General features: G+C 49.6%; 4 protein-coding genes across 4 annotated transcripts in view; 1 reads left to right on the plus strand and 3 right to left on the minus strand.

Moving 5' to 3' along the window:
• The window catches only part of LOC122170234 (trichohyalin-like), a 4,477-nt gene extending 1,622 nt beyond the window's left edge, over window positions 1–2,855 (minus strand). The window contains exons 1-2 of the mRNA XM_042836929.1: window positions 2,718–2,855; window positions 61–2,260 (exon numbers count right to left, since the gene is read on the minus strand). Coding sequence (XP_042692863.1) covers window positions 61–2,260; window positions 2,718–2,855 — 2,338 coding nt within the window. The remainder of the gene's footprint in view (window positions 1–60; window positions 2,261–2,717) is intronic.
• Window positions 2,856–7,750: 4,895 nt separating this feature from the next.
• LOC122170264 (cornulin-like) lies at window positions 7,751–9,015 on the minus strand. The gene is made up of 2 exons (XM_042836974.1): window positions 8,878–9,015; window positions 7,751–8,764 (listed from the first exon to the last, which is right to left on the minus strand). Exons 1-2 carry the CDS (start codon window positions 9,013–9,015, stop codon window positions 7,751–7,753), a joined length of 1,152 nt encoding a protein of 383 aa, XP_042692908.1.
• A 7,993-nt stretch (window positions 9,016–17,008) lies between these two features.
• LOC122170235 (keratin-associated protein 16-1-like) lies at window positions 17,009–17,938 on the minus strand. The gene has a single exon (XM_042836930.1). It carries the CDS (start codon window positions 17,936–17,938, stop codon window positions 17,009–17,011), a length of 930 nt encoding a protein of 309 aa, XP_042692864.1.
• Window positions 17,939–21,434: 3,496 nt separating this feature from the next.
• The window catches only part of LOC122170262 (keratin-associated protein 10-6-like), a 1,626-nt gene continuing 1,018 nt past the window's right edge, over window positions 21,435–22,042 (plus strand). The window contains exon 1 of the mRNA XM_042836966.1: window positions 21,435–22,042. This exon is cut by the window's right edge and continues 1,018 nt beyond it. Coding sequence (XP_042692900.1) covers window positions 21,435–22,042 — 608 coding nt within the window.

Genomic DNA, 22,042 nt, shown 5'->3' on the forward strand with positions numbered 1-22,042 from the left:
GGGTCACACGGCGGATCTCCACATCAGCTTCAGCTTCAGCTACAATGTCCTCCCTTATACATTCGTTCCTTATGGATTCACGGGGTCTCCTGGCGTCCTCTTGTCTCTCCCGTTCTCGGGAAACACGACAGATCTCCACATCAGCTTCGGCTTCAGCTACAATGTCCTCCCGTGTCTTCACGTACCTCCCTGTTTCGCGGGGTCTCCTGGCCTGTTCTCTGTCCCTTTCTTGGGTCACACGGCGGATCTCCACATCAGCTTCAGCTTCAGCCACAATGTCCTCCCGTGTCTTCACGTACCTCACGGATTCATGGGGTCTCCCGTCCTCTTCCCTTCGCTTTTCTTGGGTCACACGTCGGATCTCCACATCGGCTTCAGCTTCAGCTATAATGTCCTCCCGTGTCTTCACATACCTCCCTATTTCACGGGGCCTCCTGGCCTGTTCTCTGTCCCTTTCTTGGCTCACACGTCGGATCTCCACATCAGCTTCATCTTCAGCTACAATATCCTCCAGTATACGCTCAGTCCTCCTCACTGATTCACGGGGTCTCCTGGCTTCGTCTTCCCTCTTGCGTTCCTGGGTCACACGTCGGATCTCCACATCAGCTTCAGCTTCAGCTACAATGTCCTCCCTTATCCGTTCATTCCTTATGGAATCACAGGTTCTCCTGGCTTCCTCTTGTCTCTCCCGTTCCCGGGAAACACGGTGAATCTCCACGTCTGCTTCGGCTTCAGCTATAATGTCCTCCCGTGTCTTCACATACCTCCCTGTTTCACGGGGTCTCCTGGCCTGTTCTCTGTCCCTTTCTTGGCTCACACGGCGGATCTCCACATCAGCTTCAGCTTCAGCTACAATATCCTCCAGTATACGCTCCGTCCTCCTCACTGATTCACGGGGTCTCCTGACTTCGTCTTCTCTCTTGCGTTCCTGGGTCACACGGCGGATCTCCACGTCTGCTTCAGCTTCAGCCACAATGTCCTCCCATGTCTTCACGTACCTCCCTGTTTCTCGGGGTCTCCTGGCCTGTTCTCTGTCCCTTTCTTGGGTCACACGGCGGATCTCCACATCAGCTTCAGCTTCAGCCACAATATCCTCCCGTGTCCGCTCCGTCCTCCTCACTGATTCACGTGGTCTCCTTACTTCTCTCTCCCTGTTTCGTATCACATGTTGAATCTCCACATCAGCTTCAGCTTCAGCCACAATGTCTTTTCTTGTCCTTTCATACATTGTGGATTCATGTGATCTCCTGCCCTTCTGTGTTTTCCCTTGTTCATAGTTGTCTTCTTCTAGCTCCCTTGTGTTATTGTATCTGCGGTCTATTACTAGCGGTTCCTGGAGGTATGACTGATGCAGCCTTTCTGAATCCATGTATTCAGACTTGCACGGCTGGCGGCTGCTTCTTTCAAGTTCTTTTTGTTCCAGCTCACGTAGGTGGTTGCGGCTTCTGTCTTCTTTGAGTAATTCAGGCTTTTGCATTTGATTGCACGTTCCTCTATCTGCTTCTTCTGGCTCATGTGGCCGACGGCTGCTTCTCCCATGTGCCACTGCCTCTTGATCTTGTGGTCGATGGTTTCTTTGATCATACACTGGCAATGTTGATTCACGTGGCTGATGGCCACTCCGCCGGTCTGGCAGCAACTGTGGTTCACAGGAATGGCTGCAGCTCCTCACGTCTGCTAGTTGCTCTCGTTGAGGCTTCTCTTGATTTTGTCTTTCATCTCTCTGCTCTGTCTTCAAGCTGCCACGCTTGTGGTTTTGTAAATCTCCCAGTCTGTCCAGCTCGGGTGACTGATGTCTTCGGCTGCTTCGTTGGTCGCATGGCTCTTGGTTTTGTTCTTCATATTCCTGAGGGGTCATTTCCCTTGGCCTGGTGCTTTGTCTTGCATCAGCTCTACTTTGTGTGTTACGTTGCTGGCGATGACTTCCCGTCTCCTCTTGTGTCTCAAGATCCTGGGCCCTGGTGTCTCGTTGTGGCTCAGGTATGCAGGGGGGATGGCGATTGCGTTCAAGTGTTCGTGATTCCTCTTCCTGGAACTGCTGACGGCTCCCTCTGTTCCTAATTTCAGGCTCTTGGACTGTCTTGCTGCTGGTTACCAGCTTTGTTCTTTGCAGAAGGCATCGTCCCTTCTGCTGGTACCAGTAGCAGGCCTTAGCCACTCTGAATACTAAAAGCAGGAACTCATTAAAATCGATTTCTCCATCCCCATCCCACTCCAGAAACTGCAGAATCTTGTCAATTGTCTGAGGGTCATGTGGGTTCTGTAGAAAAAACACACAAAGAGAAACAAAAAGCCTTGCTGCTCCTTGTCAGGAAATGCAAACCCAGCGATCATGACAATCTCTTCTACTTGCATCTCTCTTAGGTTCTCTCCGCATCCCCTCCATGGCTGTGTTCTCCATTTTCCTGGTGGTGGTTCCCTGGCAACAGCTAAACATTTGGTGATGCCATATCCCTCCTCCAAATGCATTTCTTTCCTATCTTTGAAACTAAACTAACTCACCATTCTTTCTCCAATTTTTCCCATTTGTTCACAGCAAAATCTATAGAAAGAACTTTTGCAGACAGTACAAAACCGCACATCTGCTGTGCGCCATTGGCAAAAGCCTCTGTATCCCATTTCCCTCTGGTCACAAGAATCACTCCCTCTCCAGAAAGTTTTCTGGTCCCCACACTTCAATTTTGTCCTCAACCTTTGCCTATCACTGCAGCACTCACCACTATGGCATCTGCAAATTCCTTCTGGATGAACTCCTTCATCTTCCTTCGGTTGAGTTTGGATTGGTCTCCATCTTCCTTTGCATGTTGGTGAAAGACAGTAATGATGGTGGAAACGCTGTCTAAGAAGTGAGACATCTTTCTGCAGATTCAAGCAAGCCTGCAAGAAAAGTAGCAGACCTAAGGATGGGAGATTTTTTGGCTGAGCATGGAGGATTGCTGGGGTCAAGCTGTGCACATTAATGAGAGTCTGGGTGCTCTGAGCTTTGTGTCCGCTCCCCTACCATGGCAAGCTGTTCTTTACCAGGGCACTGGGAAGATATCCAAATGCTTAGGGGTTTTGGTGGGATGGGGAGTGTCCTCCAACTTGTCTGCTGACGTATTGGAATGACGTTTGGTATGGGATGGCATGATGCCAGCATTTTTGGGTTGCAGGGAGGGGATTGGGGATGGTGACTCAAGAGATACCCCAAGAACCTGTCCCTGTGGTCTCTACCAGCTCCTTCAGTTTCTAGAACCAACGCAGCTCTTTCTGCTTGGCACTGGGATACACCAGCTCCTCTGGAGAGGTCAGAGGATGTCTAAGGCAGTGCTGGCACATTCTGAGAGAAGACCCAGCTTGAGCAGAGGTGGATAGAGCATTCACAAGCATTCGCTTGTTTAGAGGGTTAAAGAAGCCCTGTGACCGGCAGCAATGCAAATCAAGAGATGAATCTCATGTTACAGCACCAGCTTGTTGTCCAACAGATTTTGGCCAAAGAGAACAGTCAGATCACCCAGGTCAGAAATATTTTTTGAATTTAATGACAATCTCCTGGGCAGAAAGCAGTGCTCCTGCTTGAGCTTTGTGTCTGGAAACCTCAAATGCCACCTCCATGCTCCTTGCAGGATCCCCAAGCCTGTTATCGGCTGCATTGGTGCCAGGATCTCGGCTTGCAGCTGGGGAAGCTGCTCCCTGCCTGCTTGCAGTGTGCACACATGCATGAACACATGCACGCACCTCTGCATGCAAAACCTCTGTCTTGCTATTTTTATGGAAAACCGAACACTTCTTCAATCTTTTCACCCTGGGTGGGAGATGAGTGCAGACCAAAGCGAGGCGCCAGACCTGGCTCCGTCTCTCCTTTTTGTTTAGAGGAAAACTGCCTTTCCACACAACACACAACAAAGAGCACGCAGCTGTCCAAGTGGTGAAAAATAACATTTCATTGAAGACAAACCCGAAAGACGCCCGGAAAATACTGCAGCAGAAACGTCATTGCCACCCAAGGCAGATCCTACAGAAATCATTCATTTTCAGCCAGCAAAGCATGCTTTTCAGAAGGAACGACTTACCCAAGTCACCAACGGGACCGAATGGGATTCCTGTGAAGCCGTGCGGAGTGATCGGAGGACCCGAGCGCTTTTATAGGGTCCTTGGTGGAGGAGCAGAAAGGAGCCACCCTTTGTGGACATTGTCCTGATTCATCTTTGGCCAAACCCAGCTGCACCTTCATGTCCTCAAACGGGTTATTTAACTTATCATCCCATTACCTATCATTTTAACCCAGAAATAGCAGTTGCCATGTGGCAATTCAGGCATCTGCTGGTTCCGCCTAATCCGGACTGTAAAGTTATTTTACGGGCTGATTGTATTTCAGATTTAAAAAAAAAAAATCTAGACTGCCTATAAAGTATATATATACATTAATGGGAGGATGTATTTTTTTATGAACATGTATCTTCATAGGTATGCATTTATGTATGCATAATACATGCACATAAAAATAGCACCAGAGTGAACCTGGGAGGGTGTTGTAAGCAGATTTGGGGACCTGCCCACCGTTCTGCAGATCCTTGGGGCTGGGGTCTAGCAGTTTGGCTTTGGGTTTTACTCATGCAGGAAGGATGGAAGAAGCCCCAAGAACTACAGAAGTGAAATGTAGGTGGGCAGCAGAGAGATCTCCAAATCCTGCAGGAGATCTTTGCTGTTGTAGTGATCTTGTAGCATGTGCTGAAATACATATATATTTTTTTCTCCTTGATAACTTCTTACTGAGGAGCCTTTCGTTGTATTATCCGGATTTTGGTTGGAAAAAGAAAAAAAAAGAAAAAAAAAAGCCCAAACCAACAAAAAATTGTGAACAGTAAAATCTGCAAAACGGACTTTTTAACCAGAAAACGCCTATTCAACATTCAACAACTTTTCATTGAGAAAAATGATGATACAACATGTTTTCATGTTAACTCTTTTCCGTGAGCAGATTTCATTCCAACTTCTCTTGATCTTTAATTAAAACTAAAAGTGGAAACGTCTCGGCTGGGAGCTCCATTCATGTTGAATCTGGTCGCTCTAGGCAACTTTTGCTGTAATTGCCTCTCTAATTCCCCCCCTTTTTTTTTTCCTTTAATGCAAGTGTAAATGTATTACAGACCAATGGATTCCTTTATTGCTCCCAAACTCTCCCCATGCAGGGAGCATACAAGGAAAGCTTTGGCTATGCCACCTGGGCTCTGTGTTGGAGCTAAGCTGCATGACATGACGGAGACATTGCGGGCAGCTCCGGAGCAGGAACTTGCCACACAGCCTTGACTGAGCTGCTCATCTGTCCCATCTGATGGTAAGAACATACTGGGTGTAGGAGCCTAATTAATTAGTGCTGGTAACACCTTGGGGATACTCATACAAGTGCTCACAGAGGATTGTTACTAACCGTGCTTCATTTTTGAGCTTTTTTTCAGGATTAAATTATACTGGTGTAAATTATACCCCACCTGTGGGATAATGATACCCTTGGGAAACTGTAATTTTATGGTAGATTGCAGTTATTATTAAAATTAGAGCATTACAGTGTGGCAGGAGCTTGTACACACAGTGTCCTATAACAGTCTGCAATCCCCGCAGGGGTTGGGGACATCGGGAGGCACCGGGCAGATTTCAGGTTTTAGTAGAGGCAGAGGTCCATGGAAGCAGCACCAAACTTTGTTCTCCAAAGGCTTGAGAAGGGGCTCTCAAAGGGGGGTTTGGGTCAATTTTTCAGTGCTGTTATCCAGCAGGGTGGGCTCCATTCTCCTCTCTCCATCCAGTTCTGTGTGAATCGCTGTCTGTGTTTGTATAGGGTGGCCAAGCCTCATTTGGTTGTTGAGATCACCCATTGGTCATCCGTCAGTGGGATCATCCATTGGTGTTTGGATCATCTGTCAATCAGTGAGGTCATCCAATGATCATTGGGATTGCCCATTATTTAGTAGGACCGTCCAGTGATCATTGGGATTGCCCTTTGTTTAATAGGATCATCCATTGATTCTATGATTTAATCCCAGAAGAACTGGGCTCCTCATGGGGCACATAAGAGACGTCTATCACCTCCCAGCCTTGCAGATGTCTTAAACAGGTCCTTGTGTCTGCAGGGTAATTTTTACTCTGCTGTAATGTTCTTAAAATGAACCAAAAAAAAACCTCGCCCCAACTTAAAATACAACACTCCAAAAGTAGAATAACTCGGAATAGTGTATAATTATCACACCATTAACAGAAATGGTGGGTCGTTTTTTTACTGGTGCTGCAAAAGGCTGTAGTTGATGGACTGAGGAGTCTGGTGATGGGAGAATTGAAGCGGGGCCAGTAAGTAGCAAAGGGCTCTTCAACAATCCTCAACTAAGAGCTGTTTTGCAAGAAAAATGCCATTTTCTGGAAATGAAAATGTTCTGAGGAATATCTCAGATGGAATGGGAGTTTTGATGGATTTGTGATGGAACTTAAATCTTGTCTGTCCCATTTCATTTTGACAACACTCGCAGCTGCCATTAAGGTGGGTCAGGGTCTGCTTTCTCCAACGTGTTTTATCATCACAAGAGCAGAGTGGTGCATTTTGTGTCCGGCGCATTTAACTGTGACATCAGTGCTTCTAGACCAAATCATGTTCAAAAAGTGCCTTCTTAGAGATCATCTTCAAATGCTGCTTTTTTTTTTTTGGTTCTGATTCAGCACGCAGCAAATTGTGAAATTCCGGTGTGTCCCGGAGCACTGACGTTCTGTTTCCCGGTGAGGTCTCTGTGTTCTGCTTGTCACCGGCCACAGAGCAGGAGGTGCGGGTGCATTTATCATCCACTGATTTGGCTGATAGGTCGCCGGCAAAAGATAATATGGGGAAAAACAGGCTGAGCATCACCTCCCTGCGGGATGCGGAATCCTGGTGGTCCGGCACATCCAAACCCATAATAACCCCTCTGACTTCAGTGGGCTGCTTGCACCCACAATCACCCACATCCCTACGTGCACATCCGGAGCTGGTACCCGAAATTCCCGAGGCTGAGGCCAGGTCCACGTGTGCATGGATTGCGTGTCAGCTTTTTGCACTCAGCCTCCCAGGTGTTACTGGGACCGTGTGTATGTGAATAATGAGGGTTAATATCCCTCAGCTCCTCTCGGAGCATTCAGTAGCTAATAGGGATTTCCATTTTCATACTGTGTTCCGCATCTCCCCCTTTATTTATTTTTTTAATAAGTGAAGATAAATAAGATAAATCCCTCCCACTGAGCATTCAGAGCTCTTGATTCTTTTTACAGCAGACACGCACAGTGACTGGAACAGATGCATGCTGCCAGGTAGCTGCTCAGAGGCCATCATACCATCGCATCAATCCCAACACCCACCCTCACTGAAGACATTGGATGTCACATCCCTGCCTGCAGGGACACATCGATTCATCTTGGGCTGCATGCCCCCAGGACACAGCACCGCAGGGCCATGTGGCTCTGTGTCACACATGGGATGGACACTGAGGTCCTTTGTGCTAGCTCAGAATGGTGCAGCAATACACCAGGACACTGTGCTGTTTTGCAATCAGTTTTATTGCTTTGCTTAGATAGGCAGAGGTAGCTTAATACAGGATAAGAGAGAAGGTCTCAAGCCAGGAATAGTTCAGTACAAGCTGGGGGTGCAAGCCCAGGGTTAAGAAAAGATTGGACAAGATATAACAAATGGCACTGGACAAAATATCCCACCTTGCTGGCACTAATAGCCACAATTGCACTGGGCTCACTGCAGCTCTTACTTCTTTGGAGGCCACTGAGGCTGCAGGTGCTCTTGCTCTGCCGCATGTTTTCCTTTGCCATGAGCCCCATGTTGCTGTTGTCCTGGGACACGTTCAACCTCAACTCCACTGCCTTCTCGCACTGTCACTGCAGGGTCAGGAAGGTGAGCTGGGTTATGCTGGATCCCTGAGGAGGCCTGGGGATCTGGGTGGGGGCTTGTGCCGCTCACTGGAGGTGGCAGCTCTTGGGTCCTTTTGGGGCTGGGGTCCTGCCGATGGGCTGCATGGTCCTTGGTCTTGTCCGTGGTTCTTTCTGATGTCTTGGTGGGAGAAGTGTGGCTGTGCTCTGCTGGATCCAGCTCTTGCCTCTGGTGATGGCTCTGTCCTAGCTTTGGTGTCTCGGTCATTTTGTCCTGGTGGGGTGTGGGGTCATGTTTTGGTGTTTTTTCGGCTTTTGGGGTATTTCTGTCCTTCTCTGAGGTCTCAGTGACCACATTTTCACCTCTTTTTGGACCCTCTTCTTGTGCCTTGGCCCTGTCATCCTGATGGATTTCCTTTGGTGTCTCGTTCTTCTGCTTCTGTTGGGTGCCTTGGTTGTTCTTCGGTGCCTCAACCTCCTGGGTCTTTCGAGTTTCTTGAACCTTTGGTGTCTCACTCTTCTCAACCTTTTGGGTGTCCTGGTTCTTTGGTGTCCCATCTCCCTTATTCTGTTGGGTGCCTTGGTGCTTCTTTGGTTCCTTACCCTCCTGGTGCTGCTGGGTGTCCTGATCCTTTTGGGGTGTCTCACCCTCCCGCACCTGTCCACTCACCCCCTCCTCCAGGACCTGCTTGTGGTGGTGCTCCCCATCTGCCTCCTCCTGCACTGTCAGCTCCTGATCATCTTCTGCGTCCAGGTAATGCTGGAGTTGCCTGTGGCAAGCTCTGGCCACGCGGAAAACCAGGTTGAGGAACTCATTAAAGTCAACCTTGCCACTGCTGTCTTCATCCAGGAAGAGCAACACCTTCTCAACAGTTCTGGGATCCCGGGCATCCTGCAAGAAAACAACATCAGCAAGGCCCATGAACCCTTTGCAGGACATCTCTGGAATCAATCACTCCAACATAAACCCATCCCCATGGCCCCACGGTGTTGCTTGATCCTCACCATGATCACATCCTCAAACTCCTGCTCGATGAGCTGCCGCAGCTCCCCTCTGCTCAGCGTGCTGCAGTCGCCGTCACTGCTGGCACAGGCATAGAAGGTAGTGATGATGCCATTGATGTTCTCCTGGAGCTGGGCCATCTCCCGACAGAATAGAGGCAGCCTGTGAGAAAGATACAAAAAAAAACCCCAAAAGGGTCTTTTGCTTGGTTTTCAGGTAAGTCCCTCTCATACAGCGCAGCTGGACAGGAAGATGAGCCAGAAGGACTCAATAAAACCAGAGTGTTTTTCCCTCTAGGAGAGCTCAGCTTTAGGAGAATGCCCAGGGCCCTAAGCTCCCACTTTCCTGCAGGGTCTGTCTGGGCTTACCTGGGTGAGAAGAGCACGGTGTGCAGCCAACCTGCTCCCAGCAGCCTTATATACAGCAGCATCGTGCAGAGAGACAGCGTCAGCAGGGTGCCACATCCTCGCCCAAGGAAACTGTCATCCCCCTGTCTTCATTTGTCTCTCGCTCATTAACTTCTGCTCTGGTGCTTTACTCCGGAGTGAAGAGATGATCCTTCCTAAGCTCACCCCACCTGCGGATGCATTTCAGAGGAATTAAGCAGAAAAGGTTATTTTTAGTGCTGTGGGATTTAGCTGAAGGTGATGCCCAAGCAACACCCAGGTCTCTCTAGTGAACGTGTTTGGTGAGCGATGCGAGTGACTGACACGGGAGGAGGCAGCCTGGGAGTGCCCGTATGGGAATGAAGAGGAAACAGAACAAAGGGTAAAAAAATAAAGATACGCCATGCCCAGATCCAAGTGACCCCTTCCCCAAAGTTCCACTTTTGGGTGCTGGCAGGGAGGCAGCAGGCGAAGAAATCCTTTCCAACAGTGCCACCAAGTGGCACGCGGAGGGGGACAGGAGGGTGGCACGAGCTGCGGTCACCCCTGTACAGCATGGGGAAACTGAGGCCCAGTGTGAGGAGGGGACACCAGCTCCTCGAGGTGGTGACATCCCCAGTGTTCCCTTTGTCCTGCTGGACGTGGCTACTAAGAGAGACTGAAAAGTAATAACATTGGAAATCCACACAGCTCGTAATGTGTGTTGGGTTTTGGGTACAGAAAATAACACACAGTTTTGTGCAAGAAAAGGCATTTTCAGGAAAAATGCCTGGCATGGGGAGAGGTTAATAGGAACCAGCAGTAAACTCCTATGGTTGTGCTGGGAAGGGATAAGTGGGGGAGCCAAGGAGCCCCCCATACAACTGGGGCTGCTGCAGGACAGGAAGCTTTGGTGACCCAAACTGAATGGAGGAAACTTGAAGCATGGATTCTGCTTTAATTCCTCTCCATTAATCTATCAGTCTGTTGTATTCCATGAAGACTCCTCTTCAGGTGGGGCCCATTTGCTTCTCATTAAGCTGCAGTGGGGGGTGGGGGGACAGTTTCTGGGAGTATCAGAGAGGCAGAAGTACAAGGGGTGTTCCCACAGCTGCTATTTCTGGGCACCAGGACCCCATGCAGGGCACTTTCCTGCAGATAGCCATAGACAATATCAGGTTTTATGCTGCTCAGGGTTTCACACATGCTTTACAAAGCAGAAAGGTTGGGAGGTCAGGAGGTAGGTGAAGTTAAAGAAACAAAAACGCTGCTCTCAGCAGAGCTTGAAGCAAATGGCCACCGAGCGAAGGACAGGTGCTGCAGAGCCCTGTGCTGATGAAACCACCTGAAATGCATCTGAGTAATGAAACCACCTGAAAATATTAAGAGGCCTTTAGGGCTGCTCCCCTTGTTAGAAGTTCCCCAGCCCCCTGTGACCCTCAAGGCACTGCAGTGCTGATGGGTGTGACTTGGAGGGGAGGAGGGGAACATTGCAGCACTGGTTGTGGGGCAGGATTTTGCCTTAATGTGACTCCTTCTCCTGTAATGCCACCTGTGCTTATGAGAAGAGCAAATATCGTGGGAGTTTGCCCTGGAAACAGCCACAGGGCAGTCAATCCAAGAAAGCACTGAGCAGGGTCTGCCCAGGTGCAGCATGAGGTGTGGCAGAGCAGCGGGTCTGCAGTTTACTCACCGTAACCATCCCAAATCATTGAGGTCTATTTACTAAAGGAGCTCCATCTTCTGAGCTCACTGGTAGGAAATGTGCTGGGCACCGGGCAAACCTGCTTCTCTGGTAGGCAACTGTGTGTTCAGGCTTAGGCTGCTGGGAGCCTTTGCGCTCCGTTGCCTCCTTTAAAGAGTCGGGCCTCCTAATTTTTTCCACGTCCACCCAGTCCGCCTGTCTTTGTCTCTTGGGCACAAAGGAGCCTCTGTGAATGCCAGAGTGTGTGCTCATCCCCAGCTGGGATGGGGGTGATCCGGTGTGCTCTCGTTTGGAGCGTGATTCATGTCGGACGTGCAGCAAAACAAAAGAAAGGTGTGGAAAATGCAAGTGTGGAGCGTTGCACAAGAGGCTGGAAAGAATTTAGCGGCTTTGATTGATACGGGTCTGCAACGTGGGCCAGGCTTAAACGTCTCCTGCTGTATTTTCACGTGTAAGACCTAAACTTGGGGTGAACCAAACTCACCCAATATTCTGTTTGTTGAAAACGGAGAGCCTTAGGAAGCTTCAGAAAGCCCTCGAGCTCCAGGGGAGTTGGGATGGAAGGGATGCAGGGGCAGTGCTGCATATGGGAGAGTGGGGGCTGCTGTGGGTCTGGTGCTGAGATGTGAGGCAGGGGGTGTATGGGGTGGGGAGGGGTCTGTCCCAGAGGTTGAGTTTCTCAACAGAACTGCAGCAGGAAATTCCTGTTTATTCCCGCATGACTCAGTTTAATTGTTCCTGCTCAGCAGGGAAGGGCAGAGGGGTGGGTTAGCACTGAGGACGGGGGGCGACGGTGGTGGTGAAGTGTTGCACCAAGTGTTCAAGGCATTGAAATGCAGGTTTGGGGGAGATGGGGGGTTTTAGGGGGCTCAATGGCCTGGGTGTGCTTTGGGGGTTGGAGGATGGAGCCAACGCTGTGGTGCCTTTGCCCTGTGCAGCACTGGGAGGCAGTGGCCATTGCAATGAGAGCCTTCTCGGCCTTTTCCCCTCTTAATCTCCAAGGGCACCTGGTGCTGAGCCCCATTCTGCCTCACTGTACACACAAAACACCATTCCCAAACTCTCCCAGAGCCCATTATGCAAAGCACTTTATCAGTACATCGATGCCATTATCAGGAATTAAGATAATTGGAGTAAAAATGCTTTATTTTCCTGCGCTGTCTGGGCATTTCAGCGAGTTATTGCTGTTGCTGCTTTCTTCACTGCTAATTCATCGTGACATTAAGGAGTGTAATACATCAGCTTTTCTCTAATACATGTTTCTACTTTTTTTTTTTTTTTTTTTTTTTTTTAGCATATTAATGAGCACATTTAACATATTTCTTCAGAGATAATTGGATTCCCAGGCTCCCTGTGGTAATGCACCCAAAACCAACGAGCAGCGCCTCTAATATCGAAAAGGCTTTCCTGCATTTGAATAATCCCACAATGAAAATTAGGAATTAATCTCCCGGATGAAACAAGGCTTTCCAGGATACTTTGTTTTGAGGCACTTTTAATACACGTGTTAACCATCATTCTGGAGAATCTTAATTAAACTCTTCCTTTGCGTTTCTAGCCCAGGACCCACAGAGGGGCACAGGTATTTCGGATTATCTCATCCCCTTAATCCTCCTCATGAAGGCAGGATTTGTCTGCACTCTGTTTGCTCGCAGCTTATCGAGACGGCTGTTTGAATGCAAAGCACAGAAGGCGGTTTTGAGCACATTGTTTCCTGTAGGGGCAAAGGAGCTTCTGAGTTTCTTTTCTTCTCCCAGACCTAGATCTGCTTAAGCATACGATGGTGCGTAGCTCCCGGCGCGCCGTCACTACGGTGCTACACTGAGAACGCGTAGGAATGCCTGTATCTCATTTTAAGCAAATATTTAGTGATTAGAGATAAAAAAAATAAAGCTAAGAGAGCAGGAGGAAGGCGAGATGAGATTATCCTGTGTTTTCTGAAGCACTGCCTGTGTTCTCTCTGCAACGTCGGCACCAGCAGGAATCAGCGCAGCGCGCACCGCCAGAGGGCGCGCGGTGTGCGCGTGCACAGATTTGTGCGCGTGCACAGATTTGTGCGCGTGCACAGATTTGTGCGCGTGCACAGCGGTGCACACAACGGCTGGGGGCGCGCAGGGCTTCAGCTCTGCTGCTCCTCACCTCTCCCCCGTGATGCATCCCGCTATGAGAATTTCTTGGAAAGCTTCTGAGCACAAAGAAGCTCAATCATAGAAATCGCAGAATCGTGGAATCCTTAGAGTTGGAAGGGTTTGAAGGCCGTCTATTCCAACTCCCCTGCAGTGAACAGGGACACCACAGCTAGATCAGATTGCCCAGAGCTTTATCCAGCCTTGCCTTGAAAGTCTCCAGAGAAGAGGCATCAACCACATCACTACACAACCTCTTCCAGTGCCTCACCTCCCTCACTGTAGGAGGTTTTTCCTTTTATCTAACCTAAATCTACCCTCCCTGAGCTTGAAGCCCTTGTTCTGTTGCCACAGACACTGCTAAAGAGCCTGTTGCCTTCTTTCCTGTTAGCTGCCCTTTAGATCCTGAAAGGCTGCTCTCAGATCACCTCGCAGCCTTCTCTTCTCTGGGCCAAAGAGCGCTCTCAGCCTGTCCTTACAGGAGAGGTGTTCCGTTCCATGGATCATTTTTGTGGCCCTTCTCTGGACTCTCCATGTCTCTCCTGCACTGAGGACTCCACATCTGGATGCGATACCCCAGGCTGCTCTTTGTGGCAGCACTCAGAGGCCAGGCAGGCTGTGAGCTCTTTGCTTTCCTCTCCCTGCTGTGTGTTAGGAGCTTGGAGACCCCCCCCTTCCTCTCTCCAACCAGAGCTGCTTGCTGCCCTCTCCCTGCCCAGCAGCTGGGATGGGGCTGTGCACTCCCTTTGGGCTCACTCTGTTCGGGGCTGAGGGTTTGGTGGGGATTTGAGTCACCTCCTGTGGCTGTGGTGGTAGTGAATCATCTGCGCTCACTTCAGCTGCTCCAAGTGGTGGTGATGGGGACAATTTCAGTGCCTTTCCCCGTTAGCTTCCTTGCTGCCCAGTGCTTCAGAGGGAAAGGTCGGTTCTTTTTGCTAGCTGCTTTAGAAGGAAGCCACAATGTGGGGTGATGGATTTTGGAGCATGAACCTGCTTTCTGCTGTCTGGAACAGAAGAGAGCACAGCAGCACCCAGAGCAGGCACAGAGGAAGTGATGGGGAAGGGCTGGGAGGTGGCTGTGGGATGGGATGGGGCAATGGGGATGTGTTGGGAAATGTGACCTCGTGGAACCCCATGAGGGCTGGGAGCAGAGCTGGGGTGGTGGCAGCACAGGGTGAGGAGCTGCCTCTTGTCCTGGCAGTGCTGTAGCAATACAGCCCCGGCTCACTGCTCTCCTCTGCCTCGAGCTGGGGAAACTACCAGCGTTCCTTTTGACATTGGGCTCTGATCTTCCTTCAGCCTGTCTTTCCCAAGAAGCACAGTTTTGATGCCCCCAGTTATTATATCCTAACCTATTACTTGCAAGCAAATTTTGCTCAGTGATACGGTTAAAACAAATGCTAAATTTCTACAAATCTAATGACAAAAGAAGCACAAATAATGCTGCTGCAGCAGAAGGAAGTGACCTGTTCTCCCTTGGTGGGGCTGTTGGATGTTGGAGAGGAGGAAGAAACCAGGCTCTACCAGTTCTGCCTGTGGGCTGCTGTGAACAGAGCAGTGTGTGTTTGCATGGGGATGGTGCTGGGTCTGGATGTTCCAGGAGCTTCTCTCCCTAAATTTAGAGCTGTGCTGTGCTGGAGAAGGAGCCAGCCATAGCCCATGGGCCAAAGCTGCCTGACACTGAATATGAACTGGATGAATGCTGAACTGGATCCTGAATACAAGAGGGAAAAAAGTAGGATTTTTACTCAGAGCTAACCTGGAAATATCTGAAGCCTTCTTGTTAAGTGTATATCGTGAAGAGTGTCCTGGATGCACTGATGTGAGCACTGGGCACAGGGAGGCCATGTCCCAGCCTGGCTCCTACTTACTGCCCCCATTGAGGCAGTGCTTGAGGTTCGTTTGGGCAATTAAGGATATCTGCTCTCCAGAAGGTGGCATTTTGTCTTTCCCTTCCTTTCTGTAGGCAAGAGGCAGATGACGAGCTGATATGTTAGGAATGCCACAATCACACCTCATGCTTCTCCTCCAGCTGTACCAATTACACTCCACCCTGATGTTGATGAGCTGTCACAAGGCAGGAATAATGACAGATGAGAGGAGAGCATGGCAGGGGAACATGAGAACTGCCAAAGGAATGGGGTGCTGGGGGAAGGAGGTGGTGCCCCAGTTTGTCTGAGTGAAGAAATGGTTGGGCTGGATGATTTTGGTGGTCTTTTCCAACCTTTATGATTCCATGAAACGTCCACTGAAACTAAAAAAGCAAAAAACTAAGTTAAAATTGTCATATAAAACACAAGAAACCATCAATAACTGTGGGATATGGTGTCCTTTGAAGAGCCAGAGGACGTCTTGGTGAGCACCCCATGGAGCTTTGGGAAGGGAACTGCAGCTTCCTGGAGGAAACAGCTCAAGCTCAGGCTCTGCTTTGTTGTCTTTAAGTGCTCAGAAGCAGCCAGAATGATGCCAACAAACCCTGAGCACCATGAATGGGTGTCTGAGCACCAGACGTGCTGGGATGGAGCGCTGTGCTGGCATTGCCAGATATGGGGATGGGAGGAGAAGCACAGCCAGGGTGATGCAAATGTGTAAGGAAGTTATTATTTGAGACGATGTGGGAGAGCACAACAGTTTGTGAAGGACAGCTTAGTAACAGGGTGTCAAAAGAGGGTCTTGTAGCAATAGGCTGAACCTGTCTGACTTTGCAAGAGCGTGTTGGGATTACAATAAACAGTAATCCTCTGCCTCAGTTATTTTTATGTTACTATAGGCTATCTCCACTCATGTTTGATTTATATTTTCTCTAAATCTAATACTGCAGATCTAATCTAACTTGTAAAAGAGTCACATTGCAACACAATGGGCAGTATATATAGTTCCAGGCACGAGAATCTGGTGGAGTGGCAGAATGAAATCTGTTGATTTATTTACCGAGAGGGGGAAAAAAAAAAAAAAAAAAAAAAAAAAAATAGCAAATGGATGACAGATTCAAACTGATGAGAATTTATTCCCTCCACCCACTAAGCTTTAATTCTTGCTCCAGTATAAGGGCTCGCTTCAACTCTTTGCAAACTCTTTTGCACACTAAGGTGTAGGGATGCTTTATTGGATGCACACGCGGAAGCAGAACAACCCTTGCTAACAGAAGACAGTAAAGACCCAGCCATAATCCAATAAAAATGGCTTTCATTGGCAGCTGTGTAGATGCCTGCACTGGTTCCATGCCATTTCCAGGCAGCAGTGCCCAGGCTGCATTGGTTTATCCTTCTCCCCGTGGTATTCCTATGACTCCTTTACCCACCCATGGCACAAGACTGCTGTGGATATTTAGAGAGAAAACTGCACTTCTGGGGAATGCTGTTACGAGCAGAAAACTTTTAATTATACATCCAGTTTACCCCAGACTTCACCGGACATTGTGTGGCATTGTGTGGAACTTCAGTTTCTCAGCACTATTGTTCTTCTGCTGTTCACTGCAAGTTTTTGCTCAGCCTTTGCTCTTTCCTCACCCTGGATGCCTTCTGTCATTTTATATCTCCTTAAAAGACCTTTCTGATGCTGCTAAAATCGCACCTCTGAGCTATTTTCCTCAATATTCTCATAACAATTTCAATCTAAGAGACCATTAGAAAAAGATGATAGAAAACCCACAGGCAGAATCCTAACTGAATTTAAGGCAGATTATGAAAGCAGTTATTTATATGTGGGAAGCAGAAAGGCTGAAGATGATGAAACGGGGCTTGGCGAACGCAATTAATACATGCATTGCACTTTTGCCATGATTATTGCAGCCCATATGAGGCAATAAAGAATAAGGAGCGTAATTAACCGATGATTGAAAAATATTTTTTATTTAACGCCAGGCAGTTTTCTCGCCTGTTGATACAGATGAGAGAGCAGGAACTCACCAGGGGAGCTGCTGCAAAGAGCCCTTTCTTCACTTGGTGCCACGTAGCCAGCTCTGACAGCGGGCCAGGCAACGCTCCACGATGGCAGCAGTGCGGGTGTTGAGGCGGAACGGTGCCCGTGGGCTGGAAGCACTGCCAGGGCCCTGGGTGGCTGCAGAGCTGCAGGGCTCTGGGCACACCGAGGTTTGAGCCGTGCAGGGATCCACGCATGGAAGTGGGCACTGCTCAGGATGGGAAGCGATGGCAGGCTGGGGGCAGCTGGGATCCTCTATGCAGATGGTGGGGGTGGTCTCCGTGCAGGCTTCGAGCACCTCAATGGTGCAGAGTGGTTCTGGGTGCTGTAGGGGAGGTGTTTCCACGCAGGTCCCAGTTGTCTTGAGGATGCAAAGCTCCACCGGTGTGATCCCATGCTGGCTTGGACAGGTCTCCACACCCGTCCCTGCTGCCTCAGGGGTGCAAATCTTCATTGATGAGACTGGGTGCTGCGCAGGGATGGTTTCCACACAGATCTCATCTGTCTCAGGACTGCAGGGTGACACAGCATGCTGGTGGGGGAAAGTTTCCACGCACGTCCCCACTTTCTCAGGGGCACAGGCGGCTGCTGGAGAGGTGGAGGACTGTAGCAAGATGCCGGTCTCTGCCTGGCATTGCTGCAGGTCACAGGGGTCCCCTGCTGGGCACACACAGGTGGTGACACATTGGGATGTGCAGGGGTCGCAGATGTCCTCAGGTGCAGGGACAGTGGGAGGCGGGCAGGTAGGGCTACAGACATCAGGGCAGGAGGGCACAGCTTGGCACAGGTCCACCCCAAGAGTCTGCTCGGGACAGGGACATGCATTCTGCTCAGAGCAGGTATCAGGGTGTGCAGCGATACTGCATGATGTGCAGAGGTCAGTGGGCACAGCAGTCCCCACACAGGAAGGAGGTGGCAGGCAGGACTGCTCGCATGGCTCCGACATCTTCCTTCCTGGAGGAAATAACTCAATGTCTACCAACCCAATGCTTCCAAACAGTTGTTTTCCTTACTGCTAGGCTCCCCTAGGAAGGTTTGTGCTGACTGTGTTGTAATTCGGGGATGAGGGAAAACTCAGTAGAGGGGAAATCAGATGTTTGCTATTTCGAAGTCTACAGGCATTCCTTACCAAAAGAAGCTTGGTTATGCTGTATTTCTGCACGGACACCCAAACCCAAGTTCTATATTTAAAGTCAGAGTTCAGCCAAATAATTTAACTTCAGCAGCCCTTCCTTGTGCAGATAAGGATGGATTTAATTAACACTCGTAGCAGAGCTTTGTGCTTTTCTCTATCCCTCTCTTTTTCAGATGCTTTCTCCTCACCCTGTAACACCCTTGCAGAACACCCGACTCATGCAGCCCTCTCCATCCCACCTTTCTCATTGCTGAAGGCAGCAAGAGGCTCAACAAGATGGAGCCAGGAGTCGCTGGCATGGAGCTCAGGGCTCTTACCTGGGACCTCAGCTGCTGCCGTGTGCGATGCTGTGCTCTCTTTGCCCTTCCACAACAGCTGTGTAGCTTCTGCCTCTAAATCCAGTGCTGGAATACCAGGAAGCATTTCACAGAGCATCCGTGGGAATTACAGCAAAATGCAAAGGGAGAAAATGATTACTCTTATCACCAGCGAGATGGAAGAACTAACAAGCAATTCCTCATCATGCAGATGGTAGCAGCAGTCATCTGTCTCAGGGGAAGCCTTACACCCTAGCTGTGTAAAGCCTAAGGATACTCACCTGGCTCGATATCAACGCATGGAGATGGCGAGCAGACCCAACAGCCTCAGCCTGGGATCTGCTGTGTGCACACAGGAGCCTGGCCTCTGGAGACAGGTGCCCCAGGCACACAGACAAGCAGCCCTTCCTAGCACGGCCCTGCTCCGCCTCTGCCCTCTGATGGATTATTTGACTAATTATTTTTAATGGAAACCGGCTATTTCCGTGGCTGCAGCATAACCTCGAGTGATCCAAGATGGCTTGTGAATTCACGTGGCCTTCCAGCGGGGCTGACGTCAGGGAAGAATTTGGGAAATGAATGGATTCTTGTCTCGCTGGCAAATAGCCGGCCGGTCACAGCTCGGTTTTTCCTCCAGCCCAACACATCATCACTGGCCACTAAGTGCTGGATGGGATGTGGGATATGGGGGATTCTTTGCTTTTTAGCCACGGTTGACCTGCTTCTGTCCCTGCCCGTGTCCTTTTTGGATGTTGTGCTACTGGCTGTATGCTCCTGACATGCTCATGGAAACTCTTGTATCATTACCGGTCTCGTGATATTTTGCATCTTCTCCTGGAGCTCCAACTTGAATGACAAAGTACTGTTCCACCACCTAGACATTGCCTTTACCCTTGTGTAGGTGCACACCTGAAGAGCAGAAGGTTGGCAGGAGTACTGACCACCACCATCCCCATTCAGCCCATTGGTTTACCAAAGTCAGTTCAATTATGCCAGTTCAAACCACTGTGGTCGGCAGAACACTGACAACCCAAGTGGTCACGCATCCTGATTTGATTTCAATTTCAGTAACCGAAAGTCACTGCATGGGGCATCACCATGCTCAGCAGTGTGAGCACACACTTAAAGCGAGGGCAGAGCGCAGACACAAGAGCACTCCTTTGTCTCCAGATGATATATGGCCATGTCTCTGCCTGCAAGTAATACTGGTTCCATGCCTGTGTCACAAGTGACTTAAGGCCAATTCAGAGCCAGCACAGAAGAAATTCTCAGTCTTTGATCTCTTGGAAGCACTTCACTCGTTGGCTCTCCATTCTCGTTTATAACCAGGGGATTTCCAAGGAGAACATATTTCCTCCACTTCAACTGTGGCAGGCAGAACAACAGCCACATTGCGTTGCTGCAGTGCCACACAGCGTGCTATCCTTTATGAAGGGTGCGTCTTGGTCTTGGCTTGGCCTCTGCACCATAGATATGGGCACAACAAACCCCAAATGGGCACTATTGTGGTCAGGGCACCAAAGGCAGGAGGTGGGTCATCACCCTACAGCGTCACTGCAGAGGGATGGGCTCGGCAGGAGGTGTCCTACAAGGAACCCAAGTGACATTAAAAGCCTTAGCACAGCGTGAAGTCTTCCCTGGCTGCCTTACTGCCACAATGCAACATGTTCAAGTCTGGCTGGAGTGCTGCCTTTGGTTGAGGAGCACACGAAGCGGCCCATGGGAGACTCCAGTTTCTGGTAGAAGAAAAATTGTGTAGAAGCAAGAGCATGGAATCTTGCACAGGACAGTGATATCCTACCTGTAGCCCTGGCCTGTATGGGTGTCACGATGGAAGGTGCGAGAACACATACCAAAGTAATATTTATCCAAATATGAGTTTAATCCCAAAGGGGATTGTTTCCAGGCTGTATCACCAATGGTTTGTTCCCTAACTCCCGTACATAATACGTGGATCAGGAATTCAGCCTTGCAGGCAGCTGTCATCGTGTCGCATGTACCACCTCAGTGGCTAGGTTTCATTAAAAATTATAATGTAAGCACGTAATTTTAGGATTGGAGGTGGAGCAGGTCTGGATTATTAAAAAATTGTATTTCCATACCCCTGAGGTGTCTCACTTCCGGAGACACGGACATTGAAATCGTATAAAAGGGTTCATATTGTAGTGTTTCCCAAGCCATTTTGGTTTCGTTTGCTTGTTCCTGGTGGTGAATTGGGTAAGTCTCTCTCGGCTTACTGGGATGTAGTGTAAAGGCTGGGGAGATTGGATTTTTGGATGGTACCCGCAGAAGCAAGTTAGAAGACTTAGATGTTACAAGTGCTTCTGCTTAGTAAGATTTGTATGCAGCACTTATCAAGCAGCTAAGCTAAGGGTAAATATCCATTTCACCTTCTTCCAGCTTCTGTTTGCTGTGTGTTTTGCAATTGCTGTGTTTTCTCCATTGGGGTGTATCTCAGGGCAGCTGAGAGTGGACCAACCTTCCCCTTTCCCAGGCACACTGCTGCCCTGTATTAACCAGGAAATTATTGGGTTTGAGAGGGATCAAAAGGCAAGGCAAGGACTTCAAAGGCACAAAAGTGGGAGGGAAGATAAGAAGTGGAGCCTCGCAGGCTGCGGGGTAAGCCATGCCTGGAAGGGAGTCTGGATGAGAGGAGCTGAGGACTTCTGTGGGCAGGTGGAGGCTGTTGTGCCTTCTGCCCATACAATAGAATCTGGCAAAGTTTGCTTAACACCATTTTTCACTCCTGTTTTGAGAAGCAGTTTGAGATGTACGTGCAGTGAGCAGCTGCAGCCATACCTGAGATGCTTCCATGTGGAGCTAGTGCCCTGCTGTGATTTCAGTGCGCTTTCCCAACACGTTGCTCAGTATTCCAAGGGAAAAAGTATAGGGTACCTCACTGCATAAAAAAGCCTTGTGAAAGATGAGTGCCTCTGTTTTCCACACAGGGTATTCCTCTCCTTCTTTCAGACTTTCCTCCTCCTTCAACCATGCTTTGCCAGACCGACTGCCAGCGCAGACAGCCCTGCCTCCCACCTCATGTCGTCCTGGTGAGGAATTTGCCTGTCAGTAGGAGCGTGGATCCCTGCAGCTCCGTCCGCAGCATCTCATGCCTGAACACATGTGCAGATCCCTGCTACTATGCCAGGGTTCCTCAGGGCACCACCACCTATCTGAAGCTTGGTAGCTGTGACTTGAGGCAGATTGCCTTGGATCCCTGCTGCCTTGGGATCACCACACGCGTGGATCCCTGCTGTCAGGATGTGACCAGGTGCAGCAGCACCAGGTGTGTGGATCCCTGCTGCTACAAAGTGACCGAGAGCAGCAGCACCAGGTATGTGGATCCCTGCTGTCAGGATGCTACCCAGTGCACCACCAGGTGTGTGGATCCCTGCCGCCAGGATGCTACCCAGTGCACTACCACATGTGTGGATCCCTGCCGTCAGGATGCAACCCAGTGCACTACAAGATGCGTGGATCCCTGCTGCCAGGATGCAACCCAGTGCACTACAAGATGCGTGGATCCCTACTGTGAGGAAGTGACCAGGTGCACCACCAGGTGTGTGGATCCCTGCCGCCAGGATGCAACCCAGTGCAC

This window comes from Centrocercus urophasianus, unplaced genomic scaffold, assembly GCF_019232065.1.
Source record: "Centrocercus urophasianus isolate 14NV4802_14NV808 unplaced genomic scaffold, USGS_Curo_1.0 seq_65, whole genome shotgun sequence".
Classification (NCBI taxonomy): Eukaryota; Metazoa; Chordata; class Aves; order Galliformes; family Phasianidae; genus Centrocercus; species Centrocercus urophasianus.

Bases quoted from the DNA above. Each gene is read 5' to 3' on its own strand.
- LOC122170235 (XM_042836930.1), bottom strand. From the start codon at position 17,938: ATGTCGGAGCCATGCGAGCAGTCCTGCCTGCCACCTCCTTCCTGTGTG.
- LOC122170264 (XM_042836974.1), bottom strand. From the start codon at position 9,015: ATGGCCCAGCTCCAGGAGAACATCAATGGCATCATCACTACCTTCTAT. The intron at 8,765-8,877 runs GTGAGGATCAAG...GTTTTCTTGCAG, and splicing joins AGTTTGAGGATGTGATCATG to GATGCCCGGGATCCCAGAAC.